Raw genomic sequence first — 12,579 nt, 5'->3', positions numbered from 1 at the left:
TGCAAAAATACAACTAAAAATAAGGATCATGGGAAAATTAAAAGGAGGAAAAGTGGAAGAGAGAGAAGTGTAGGGAGAAAAAAAACAAAAAACCCACTGACTTCCGATTCCTTTCGGTGCAATAGAATAAGGTGGCAATGTAAAATCTCAACCTTTTACTTTCATATGGGAATACAGTGGAAACTTGGGTCGCGATGATAATCTGTTCCCAGGACTACGAGCGCAACCCGATTGGGTCGTGACTGGAAGCACGACTGACTTGCGCATGCTTGAGCACCAAAAAAGAAATGGTGCGAAATGGTGCGGTGGGGTGGGATTAAAAAATTTTTTTAACAACCGGTTCCGTGGGCATGGCTAGGTGGGCGTGGCTATGTGACTGGGTGGGTGTGGCTTTTTTTCCAGCCCCTCCCCTGTTTTTGCTCCCAGAAGTCCTCCCTGGGGCCCAGGAAGGCAAAAAATAGATTCCCCCCCCCCCACATGTCCCGTTTTGCCTCCTGGGCTTCGGGGCAGCTTCCTGGGCGAAGCAGTGTGACAGCGAGGGGGATCCCAACACAGCTGATCATCGGAACAGCTGATCGTCAGGAGGGAAAAAAACAAGAAATACCTTAAGGAGTAACTGGGCAGGGAAGAACGTGGTCAGCGATGTCGGGCATGCGCGATAAGGACTGACTGGGCGGAGAGGGGCGGGGCCAGCCAAGGCCACGATTTGCCGCTTCTCCGAACTGTGCAGATTCATAACAATCGGTTCTATAGAACTGGTCCAAACTGGTAGAATCCCACCCCTGTTTCCACGCCAATTTTGTTCACACACCCCCAATTTTTGAATCGTGACCCGATTCAAAAATCGGGTGGATTGGTTGGCCGTCACCTGACTTGGTCACAAACAGAAGCATTCGCGGCCCGAGGTTTCACCGTAGATGCTATCCGTTTCTATAGAAACACACCTATGAAATCGGGAAAACCTAAAGTCAAAGTTGAATCACTGCAGTTGTTAAATGAATCGTATGTTTGTTAAGTGAACTCAGGAAACAACAACTGAATGGAAAACTGCTGGTGACCTTCTACCGCTGCACCATAGAGAGTATTTTAACATACTGCACCTCTGTATGGTTTGTCAATTGCACAGTGGCAGATAGGACAGCCCTCCAAAGGGTTAATGTCATTGCCCAGAAGATCATGGGTTTCCTTCTCCCCTCTTTGGAAGAGCTTTATCATTCCCGTTGCCTTAAAAAAAAGTTCAAAACATCCTCAAGATCCATCTCCTCCTGGGCACCTTGGGCAGACAGTACAGAACCATAAAAACAAATAGGTTGAAAAACAGCTTCTATCCCAGGGCAGTAACTCTATTGAATTCTACTGTATAAGTGCTGTTGGAAGTGAAAACCCACCCCTCTCCTAGGAAAATGAAATATTTTAGGATATTTCTCCTAAAAAAAGAGTAAACTCACCTCAGAAACAGAAGCTCACCCCCCCACCACCACCTTCATTAATGGGCGGGCCATTAAGGCTTGGGCCAGAGTATTCTACATAACAAAGGCCTCTGCCCATCTCACCACCTGGCCTGGGAAGTTTGCATCAGCCAGCACTCAGGTGAAGCCATGTGGGTCCAGACAAAGCCTACAAAGTTAGCTAAGACCACCCCCTGCCCCCTGGGAGTCTTGACAGCCAATGGGATACATTTCTTGCACAGGAACAGAGGGTATAAAACTAAGGGTCTCTCAGCATTTGGACCCTTCTTTTCCTTCACCCAACACCTTGGAGCATGTGATCGTCCTTTTCACTTTGGAGCTCCAAGCCGTGTGGTCCTGTCCACCATTAAACCATCTTTCCAAAACAACCTCCATGTTTCCAGTGTCTTTTTCCTCCGCTTGGAACTGGACCCAGAAGGATCGTTCTTCCAACAGTGCAGTATCAGGGGTTTTCCATTCAATTGCATAGAATGTGAAGGATGTGTGTTTGTGTTTTACGTTTTATAGTTTTCTTATGTACACTGAAGATGGCATTTAATGTTGTTGTACGAGGTGCAATGACAATAAACTACTACTGCTACTGAATGAGTCTTCCCCCACTGACCGATTGGCCCCAGGATGCTGCAACTATCAGAACTACATGCCAGCTGCCAAGTGCCCAAATTCCAATCGCATGAGCACAGCAACAATGAGACTATTGTAAGTGCGAGGACTGGTTGTTAAGTCACTTTTTAAAGTGCTGTCGTGATTTTGGACATTCAACAGTCGTTGAGGACTAATTGTATGTGCAGCGAGAGACAGAAAGCCCTCCGTTGAATTTCTTGTGCAAGGGCTGTGCGTCTTCCATTGTTGGGGTGTGCAAAGTAATAGCTTCTGTGAAGAAAAACAAAATGTCACGAGGTCTAGAAGCTTGAAGCTTGGGGAGGTGGGAGGGCTGCAGTACCTTTGATGGTGGATAGGTGGCAACAAAGATAAATCTCTCCTGCTACCTGGTAGGCAGAGATGATATTCAGCCGGTTTGGACTGGTTCAGGTGTACCATTAGCGGAAATTTTAAGTAGTTCGGAGCACCGGCAAATACCGCCTCTAGTTGGCCCCGTCCACCCGCCCCCACTGTTACCTCTCCTATATTCCCTTGTATTTTAGCTCAGCTGATTCAAGTGGCAGAGCTCAGCTGACCAGCATTGACACAGAGGACGATTTTTGGGCCTTGTGCGCATGTGCGCTTTCAGAACCGGTAGAAATTTTTTGGGAAACCCACCACTACTGGTAGGGTCTGGGTTTTAGGCTGGCATCATAACATAGATTAACAGAATGGGAAAGGACCTTGTAGTCATCTAGTCCAACCCCCTGCCCAAGCAGGAGACCATCTATACCCATGATCAGGGGTGGGATTCTACCAGTTTGCACCTATTTGCTAGAACCGGTTGTTAACATTCTAAGCAGTTTGGAGAACCGGTTGTTAGAAGAAATTACTGGTCTAATCCTGTAAGGAAGGCAGGAAGGAAACATTCTGGTGTTGCTTACAGAAACTGCCTCTCCGTTAACCCTTATTACATTCTTGGCAGGACTAGACTTCCTGTCTCAGGTATTTTCCTCTCCTTTGCTGGTACTTTGCTTGTGTGGAGTGACCATTCAAAGTTACAGTGGCACTGAAAAAAGTGACTTATGACCATTTTTCACACTTACGACTGTTGCAGCATCCCCACAGTCATGAGAGGCCAGGCGAGGAGATGCGTGCCTCGATGTGAGTGATATTGAGTTGGCCACGCCCAGCCAATAACACGACCACCAAGCCACGCCCACCCAGTCACATGACCACCAAGCCACACCCACCAACTAAGCCACGCCCACAGAACCAGTTGTTAACAATTTTGAATCCCATCCCTGCCTGCGATGGTGAACCTACGGCATGCATGCCCGAAGTGGCCGGCAGAGTTATGTCGCCTGGTACAAGAGGCTTCATCCATTCCTCTTCTGGGTTTCTGGCGCGTGCGACAATCAGAAGGCCTTCGCGTGTGCCACAGTGCCGGAATACCGAAGAGCTGGTCTTCTATTTTCTGCCATGCACACGCGCCCCGGCCATGTGTTCGTCATGTACGCATGCACATCGGAAATCAGAAGGGCGCGCACTGGAAGCCTGAAATTTATTTCCTAGCGTGCGGCAAGCCCCCCGGGCACTTCCTCTTCCAGGTTTCATCCCCATCAGTGCATGCATACACATGCTCCTTTTTGGCTCTCGGTGCCGAAAAGGTGGGGCATCCCTGCCCTACACCATCCCCGACAAACGGCAGTCCAATCTCCCCTGGAATATACGTAGTTCTCGACTTACGACCCCAGTTGTTGAGCCCAAAATTTATGTTGCTAAGCAAAGACAGTGATGTGAGTTTTGCCCAATAATAATGGATGAAAACTGAACAAGGATTCAACCTGGAAATAAGGAGGAACTTTCTGACAGTGAGAACAACCAAGCAATGGAACGGCTTTTGTCTTCGGAAGTTGTGGGAGCTTCATCACCGGAGGCTTTCGAGATGAGACTGGACGGCCATTTGTCAGAAATGGTGTAGGGTCTCCTGCTTGGGCGGGGGGTTGGACTAGATGACCTGCAAGGTCCCTTCGAACTCTGTGAGTTCTGTTAGCCCCATTTTACAATCTTTCTTCCCATAGTTGTTAAATGAATCACTGCAGTTAAGTCAGGGTCCAAGGAACTTTGGATGCTTTTTTGGTTCCAGGCAGAAATCCAGAAAGTTTATGTATGTAAAGGAGTGGATTAGCATTTAAATTACAGTAATTAAGCTTTAAATCAAACACTTTAAAAGAGACTCATTTAAATGATTAAAAGCAAGGCTGCCCGCTGGTTTTTTTATTCTCTAGGAATTGTGCTACTGAATCTTGTGATTTCATAAGTGAGCAAAGGACTTATGTAGGCAGCGGTTTTATTCTTACCATCAACCCCTAGTTTTGTCTTCCAATACTCGCTGCAGATGATTGCTGGGTTTTGCTTTGGGACCCGCGTAGGAGGCGGAAAAAATGCCAGAGAGCTACTAAGTTCCTGCAAATGGATATGCATTTCAGGATCAGCCAAAAGCCTCAAGTGCAAAGAGAGAAAATACAGAGAGATTTTGGGAAGAGATGGAAAAGAGATGGAGACTAATTCCTTGTATGTTGAACCACACTTGGCCAATAAAGAATTTTTCTATTCTATTCTATTCTATTCTATTCTATTCTATTCTATTCTATTCTATTCTATTCTATTCTATTCTATTCTATTCTATTCTATATTCTATTCTATTCTGTATTCTATTTTATTTCTATTCTAATTCTATATTCTATTCTATTCTATTCTATTCTGTATTCTATTCTTATTCTATTTTATATTCTATTCTACAGTATATTCTATTCTATTCTATTCTATTCTGTATTCTATTCTATTCTTATTCTATTTTATATTCTATTCTACAGTATATTCTATTCTATTCTATTTCTATTCTATTCTATTCTGTATTCTATTTTATTTCTATTCTAATTCTATATTCTATTCTATTCTGTATTCTATTCTTATTCTATTTTATATTCCATTCTACAGTATATTCTATTCTATTTTATTTCTATTCTAATTCTATTCTAATTCTATTCTAATTCTATTCTACTCTACTCTACTCATTCTATATTCTATTCTATTCTACTGTATATTCTATTCTATTCCACTCCACTCTTATTTTCTAAAAAGGGGTTGTGGGAAGTACACCCCCAAAAGGACAGTGCCAGAAACCTCACAGCATCAGAAACCTCAGAAAACAATGCCAAGAAACTCAAGACAGCCCCCTTCCCTCTTTAAGAAAACCAAGAATCACCAGCTGAAAGAGAAAAAAAAAAGCTCAGAGCAGCCCTGCTAACAGAGCCCACAATAGAAACACTTAAAGTAGAGCCATTAAGATAAGGAGAATCAGGCTAAAAATAACTCACCAAGGCAAAAAAAGGGAACTTCCCTTTTTTCTGCCCCGACAAGATTAATCCCCCAGGATCAGAAAGACAAAGGTCCTGGGAACAGGATCAATCCATTAAAGTAGGAAGGGGGATCACTTAAGAGGCACACAAATAAACCCATCAAGCTGCAGGAACTTCGAAGCATAAAAGGCTCATTTCCCCCCCCCACCAAATCTGCTTGCAAGCCAGAAACTCTGGAGTTGTGTCACTACTTTTTTTTGCTTTACTGAATCAGATCATTTTTCTTGGTAGCTGGCTTCCGTGTCTTCTTCTTCTCAGCATCAGTGACTGCTTCCCAATGAACTCAGGGAATGAACTCAGGAAATTTCTTCCAACGGGGTTATAATTTGTTCATCTTTCCTTTCCCCGCAGTTTAATCTCACCTAACATAGAAATTATTTAAAAGAAATTTGGCATTCTCAGTATTAAAGGCTTTGGGGGGGAAAACTGAGAGCAAACACATTCTGTTTAAAAAAAAAAAATCCTAGCTGGGATTAGCCAGCTTTCTAAAACAGGGGTCTTCACACTTGACAGATTTAAGACTTGTGGACTTCAACTCCCAGAATTCCTCCTTCAGTCATGTTAGCTCAGGAATTCTGGGAGTTGAAGTCCACCAGTCTTAAACTTGCCAAGTTTGAAGACCCTTGTTTTAAAACAGGGGTCCTCAAACTTGGCAACTTTAAGACTGGTGGACTTCAGCTCCCAGAATCCCTCAGTCAGGAGAGCTGGCTGAGGAATTCTGGGAGTTAAAGTTTACAAATCTTAAAAGTTGCCAAGTTTGGAGACCCTTGTTTTAAAAGATCCCAAGGGAACACAGCTGTTCTTTAGGCCAGTCTCAGTGAAGAAATGGTTATGGTTATTTTTATGGCCGTTGCACAATCAGGCAGAATTCAGCCTGGTTTTGCCTTTTTTTATCCACCTATCCAGGCCTAGGACCTGGGATAGGCCTATGGTGTTGTTTGGTGGCGTTAAAGGGATCGTCTCAAGATGTAAGCTGTTCTGCATAAAGCTGCCTTTTGCAATTGACTGATGGTGATTTTTGTCGATGCTGATGATTTTTCATCTGGTGCTCCAGATGTTTGGGGACTACACCCATTCTTGTTGTTAATAAATATGCATTGGTTATGTAGGATGTGTATGTGTTTATAAGGAGATGTGTTAATGGTGTGTAAAATGTTTTATTTGTTTTGTTAAAATTTACAAATAACTTTTAGAAAAGAGCTTTTAGGTTCTTATGTTTTATGTTTTGTATGTCTTTAAAAATTAATAAAATTTGTAAAAAAAATAAAAATGCATTGGTCGCCTATCTCCCATGGACTCTGGACTCCTTTCAGAACTGGGAGCACATCTGTTTAGGAACCCTGGAACTCAGACTGTCTTAATTCAGTGATTCTGGGAGATTACAAGGATATACTCATTTTTTAGCAACTGCATGGAGGGAATTTGCAAATGTATTCTTCAGCAATACTTTTTTTTTCTAAGTCTGGAATTTCTGGACATCTCCCACCTAGTTATTAACTAGCTTGCACCAGCTGGGATATTTGGGGGGAGATTACCTGAAAGATCTGGCTGGCTAGATCAATTTATGGAGGAAATCAGAGATAAGAAGAAATAATTTATTGAAAAGGATCTTGAGTTTCTCCCCCCCCCCCAAAAGAAAAGTAGACATTGACCGCATTCACATAATATCTTTAACCTGGGTTATCAGTTTAACCCCTTCCTGGGTTCCCCCAATAGACTGAATTGGAGCCTAACTAGGCCTGCACAACATGAAAGCCACCTAACCATGTTTTTTTTTTAAAAAACCCTCCCTTTTTACAACCCTGTAATCCCTTAATTTGGGATAAAATTGGAGTTGATTGGATGAGGCTGAGAATTTACTGGCTGGATGCCCTTCTTAACGCCACACAGAGTTGGCAGCAGATATTTTCTCTGTGTGCTCTAGGAGAGAAATATCTGCTGATACCTAGGATTTAACTCTCAATCTTTTGAGTGGAATCTTTCGTGCCTAAGGCAGAACTAGAACTCACAGTCTCCTGGTGATTGGCCCAAGTCACCCAGCCAGATTTCATGTCTAAATTGGGCCAAAGTCACCCAGCTGGCTTTCATGCCTAAGGCGGGACTAGAATTCACAGTCTCCTGGTGACTGGCCCAAAGTCACCCAGTTGGCTTTCATGCCTAAGGCGGGACTAGAATTCACAGTTTCCTAGTCGTGCCTAAAGCAGAACTACAACTCATAATCTCCTAGTGATTGGCCCAAGTCACCAAGCTGATTTTCCTGTCTAAAGTGGGATTAGAACTCATAGCTTCATGATCTCCAGCCTGAAGCCTTAACCATTAGGCTAAACTGGCTCATACCGATACCCACCCTTCTCTTCACCCTAGTTGTGACCTGGGCCATGTCAATGAACAAACCAGACCAGATTCCCACCACCGTCTATGGCTTAGATAACACACCAGACACTCCTTGGTTTACAATATAGCTCTATTTGTACTCTTTTCTGTAATTAAATTAATATAGATAGATAGGTATAAAAAAAAAAATCTTCGGTACATACACACAGCCATCTTTCTTTCCTTCTCCTCTGCCTGCAGACTCCATCATGAGTGGGTTCCACAGAGAGAGGAAGGCGGAAGGGAAGAATTCCAGGTTCTGGCAGAGGGAAGGAAATGGGTTGCCTGGTTCAGTAGTTCAAGAAATCCAGTGTTGGTTTTATTCAGGCCCGACCAAGAACACCACACCACCCCTCAAAAAAATCCCACCCATTATTTAGGATTTCTCCCTACAAAGGGGACTAGCCATACATGGTACGGCTGGGTCAGCGCCGAAGGTTTGGAGGGGAAGATTCAGAACACGGGGAGAGAAATCCAGAGGCTTCAGCACAGCTGCCCACAGGTGCTCCACGCGCCGAAAAGTTCCTTTTTTCCTTTCAAACCTGAACATCGGAGCATGGGGACGAGACCGCGAGGAAGACCGATGCTTCCCCGGCTGCTGAGAACCAACGAACGAGGTCTTCAAGGATGCTCGGAGGTGGCCCGAGCGAGATGAGGGCTGCAAGGAGGTAGGGAGAAGTTGAGATGAGAATGGGAAGGTTAAGTCTGAAATCAACCCTGAGACCAAGGATGGAGCAAACGGGGCACCGGGGAGCCCAGCTTCAAGGTTTCGGAAGGCAGTTCTCCAGTTATTCCAAGGAACCGGCCGTCCTCTTGAAGTCTCCAAAGCTGGAATGTAAAAGGCATCCTTAAAAGAGGCCTAGCTGCAAGAGCAACAGCGCAGGCACGGCAATGATGAACCGTCTCTTGGTTGGCAGGCTCTTCACACCCGTCGTCACTGGTACTTGTCGTCACTCTCGGAAGGGCTGAACTCACGAGGGATGGAGTGTCGCTGCCGCCGATCCCACAGCTGGTGGATTTCGGTGGCCTCCATGTCGCTGCTGCTGGTTGTGCTATCCCGGAAGCTCGCCAGCGGAGGGCGCACCTTCACCCCTTTGGCGGTGACCGAACCCTCAATGGCTTTGCGCAGCTGGAAGAGAGGAAGAGGAAAGGATGAACCGTGGTGGCGCAAAGGGTTAGAGCGCAGTCCTGCAGGCTACTTCTGCTGACTGCCGGCTTGCCTGCAATTTGGCAGTTCGAAATCTCCCCAGGCTCAAGGCTGACTTGGCCTTCCGTCCTTCTGAGGTGGGTAAAATGAGGACCCAAAATGGTTGGGGGCAAATATGCTGGCTCTGTAAACTGCTCAGAGAGGGCTATTGTAGGAAGTTAGCAGCCACCCTTCTCCTAGAAAAAATGAAATATCCCAGGAAATATTAAAAAGGCAGAATATTTCCCCTAAAAGTGAAGTAGAAACTCAGAAGCAGAAACTCACCTCAGAAGCAGAAGCACACACACCCCACACCCCACCTTTGCTAATGGGCCATTGCTCTAGCCTAGGCCAGTCTATTTTACATAACGAAGATCTACTCCAGGTAGAGCTATAATAGGAATTGCCCAAAGCCCTCTCATTACATCATCATCCAGCAAGGCTCAACCAAGCCTGGGACTCAGGACAGCCTACACAGTTGGCCCTGCATGGCCTCATGGGAGTCTGACAACCAATCAGAATACAAGTTCAAATTCAAATCTCAACAGAGGATATAAAACCCAGGCCCTTTCACCCCTTCTCTTTCTCCTTGATCCTTTTCCCTTCATTTGTGAAGCGTGTGATTGTCCTTTTCGCTCAGGAGCTCCAAGCCACGTGGGGTCCTGCTGCCCACCATTAAACCATCTTTCCAAACAGCCTCCACGTTTCCAGTGTGTTTTTCACCACTTGGAACTGAACCCAGATGGATCGTTCTTCCAACACTGTAAAAGGACTGTGAAGCGGTATATAAGTCTAAGTGCTATTGCTATGAAAGGGGACAGCAGCATTCACCCAATCCATACAGGTAGTCTTCGACTTAACAACAGTTTGTTTAGCGACCGTTTGAAATTAGAACGGCACTGGAAAAAAAAAGGGACTTAGGATCACTTTCCACACTTAGGACCTCTGTAGTTATCTCCCATGGTCACGCGGTTAAAATCCGGCCTCTGGGCAACTGACTCATATTTATGACGGTTGCAGTTTCCCCAGGCAATGCAATCCCCTTTTGCGACCTTAAGTCAATGATTCACTTTACAACCATGTTACTAAGTTAACAATTGCAGGGATTCATTTAAAGACCGTGGTAAGAAAGTTCATAAAACGGGACAAAACTCACTTTAGCAACAGAAATTTTGGGCTCAACTGAGGTCATAAATTGAGGCCCACCTGTACTTATCTATTCTGACCAGATAACTGACATCCTAAGAGCCTTTTCTCACCAAGATGGCCATAAAACCTGCTGGACTTATGACTTCAATCAGACCAGATCAGCATGGTGGCTGCTATTGGGTGAAAATTGTACTAGCTGAGGTTTGTAAGCTATTGTTCTGACCCAAACCTGGTTCCAAGGAAGCAAACGCGAGACAAAGGTAACAGCACAACCTTTTAATGCTTCTTTACGAATCCTGTTCCTTCACGGGTAAAAGGCTGCTTCAGACCAATTAGCTCCGATAAGAAAGAGCCTTGCCAAGGTTTTGCAAGGCTGCCAAGAACACCAGATAAAGTTACTAAGCAATAATTCCAACACAAAGAGTCTCTCCAAACACCGACTCAGATATTCCTAACGTCCACAAGGCTCAAGTGTAAAACTTCTTTGCCTTCTGCAAAAAACTATGGTTTCTCAGCTGGCTTTTATCACCTCAAGGAGGGGCCATTACCTTGCAACCATACTCCCGAGTCTTTCCTTCAAGCAGCCCTGCCTGCATGTGCACTTGGCACAGGCTCCTCGGGGTGTTCTTCATCACTGCTGCCAGCCTCCACAATGTCTGAAGGCAGCACTCCACTCTCTGATAGTCCTGGCCCCATCCCTGCACCACACGCAGGCCCCTCATCTGAGTCTTTGCTCTCCGAGACCTCAGCCGTCCACACCTGCTGCCAGGGAGCCACCACAGCTATCCACAGTTGCCTTTGGATGAGATGGGCCAGCCCATAAATTTAGGAGCCATGGTGGCACAGTGGTTAGAATGCAGTATTGCAGGCAGACTCTGCCCATGCTGGCTGGGGAATTCTGGGAGTTGAAGTCCACCTATATTAAACTTGCCAACGTTGAAAATGCTGATACAGGATGACCTTAAGAAACGTTTCTTTGCCGCATATAGGACAAAACCTATGACATTGGACAAAACCAACACGAACCACTGAAGAGCCACGATTCTTGGGGAGACCCTTCTAAGTGCTACTCACCTCCTTGAGGGACACCATGCCAATCAGGCGCCCGATGCTGGTGACGTAAGCGTGGTCCACTCCCAAGAGGGAGAAGATGGTGTGCGTCTGGAAGAGATAGGAAACATCTCAGCTGGGCATCACAACGTACAGAACAATGGCACCCAAAAGCTCCATCCATACGATCAAATCAATCTAAGGGAGACCTTTGCCCATGGCACACTGATGCCAACAGTGCAATAGAGGCTAAGTCGAGGACTACCTGATAAATCGCCCAGCTGTAGGAAGTTAGCACCCGCCCGTCTCCTAGAAAAATGAAATATCCTAGGAAATATGAAAAAGGCTGAATATTTCCTCTAAAAAGAGTAGAAACTCAAGAGCAGAAACACCCCAGAAGCAGAAGCTCACCCTCACCTTGTTAATGGGTGGGCCATTAAGGCCTGGGCCAGAATACTTTACATAACAAAGATCTCCAGGTAAAGCTATAGCAATTGCTCAAAAGCCCTTTCAAGTGCATCATCATCCAGCAAGGTTCAACCAAGCCTGGAACTCAGGACAGCCTACAGAGTTGCCCCTGCATGGCCTCATGGGAGCCTGAGAACCAATCAAAATACAAGCTCCCATTCAAATCCCAACAAAGGTTATAAAACCCAGGCACTCTCAGCACCTCAGCCCTTTTTTCTTGACCTTCTTTTTTCACCTTGGAGCATGCGACCGTCCTTTTCACTTTGGAGCTCCCAGGCACGTGGTCCTGTCCGCCATTAAACCATCTTCCCAAACAGCCTCCCTGTTTCCAGTGTCTTTCCCCCCCGCACTTGGAACTGAACCCAGAAGGATATTTCTTCCAACAGGACCCACAATCTCTCTACCTTGTGCAAAGAGGTCCGTTCGACCAGCTGGAAGGGAGCCGGATCGATCTTGCAGTTGTTGAAGTTGACCAGCTGATCGAGTTGTCGCTCCTCCCATTCCATAACCTACAAATTCAGGAGACACATTAATGCAGCAGGACTGCTCACATTTATTTATTTTTTTTAGTTGCATTTACTGTATAATATTGATGAGTGGTGCAGTGGCCTAGAGGCGGAGCGGAGCGCCTGCCTCACAATCAGGAGGCTGTGAGTTCGACCCTAAATTAGAGACAGATAGTTCTCTCTCTGGGGCTCAGTGAGAATATATCTGCTGAATATAACTCGGCATTGGGGACGGGAAGGGCATCCGGCTAGTAAACACTCTGCTTACTCAATTCAGTTGCCCAGACTCGACAAGGGATTATGGGGTTGTTAAAAGATGATGATTTACTGTATAATATTTACAATATTTTCCCCTGAATATCAACTGTTCG

The 12,579-nt window shown here is 45.4% G+C and overlaps 1 protein-coding gene across 2 annotated transcripts in view; it reads right to left on the bottom strand.

The window, feature by feature from the left end:
- Nucleotides 1–7,427: 7,427 nt before the first annotated feature.
- CLCN2 (chloride voltage-gated channel 2) overlaps nt 7,428–12,579 on the bottom strand; it is a 123,738-nt gene continuing 118,586 nt past the window's right edge. For both annotated transcript variants that reach the window (XM_026718889.2, XM_026718890.2), the window contains 3 exons: nt 12,107–12,211; nt 11,259–11,345; nt 7,428–8,978 (listed from right to left, as the gene is read on the bottom strand). In XM_026718889.2, the coding sequence (XP_026574674.1) occupies nt 8,784–8,978; nt 11,259–11,345; nt 12,107–12,211 (387 nt within the window). In that variant the 3' untranslated portion in view covers nt 7,428–8,783. The remainder of the gene's footprint in view (nt 8,979–11,258; nt 11,346–12,106; nt 12,212–12,579) is intronic.

This window comes from Pseudonaja textilis, chromosome 4 (assembly GCF_049901715.1).
Source record: "Pseudonaja textilis isolate UNSWEBS1 chromosome 4, rPseTex1.2, whole genome shotgun sequence".
Classification (NCBI taxonomy): domain Eukaryota; kingdom Metazoa; phylum Chordata; class Lepidosauria; order Squamata; family Elapidae; genus Pseudonaja; species Pseudonaja textilis.
This window is presented reverse-complemented; position numbering and strand designations above follow the sequence as displayed.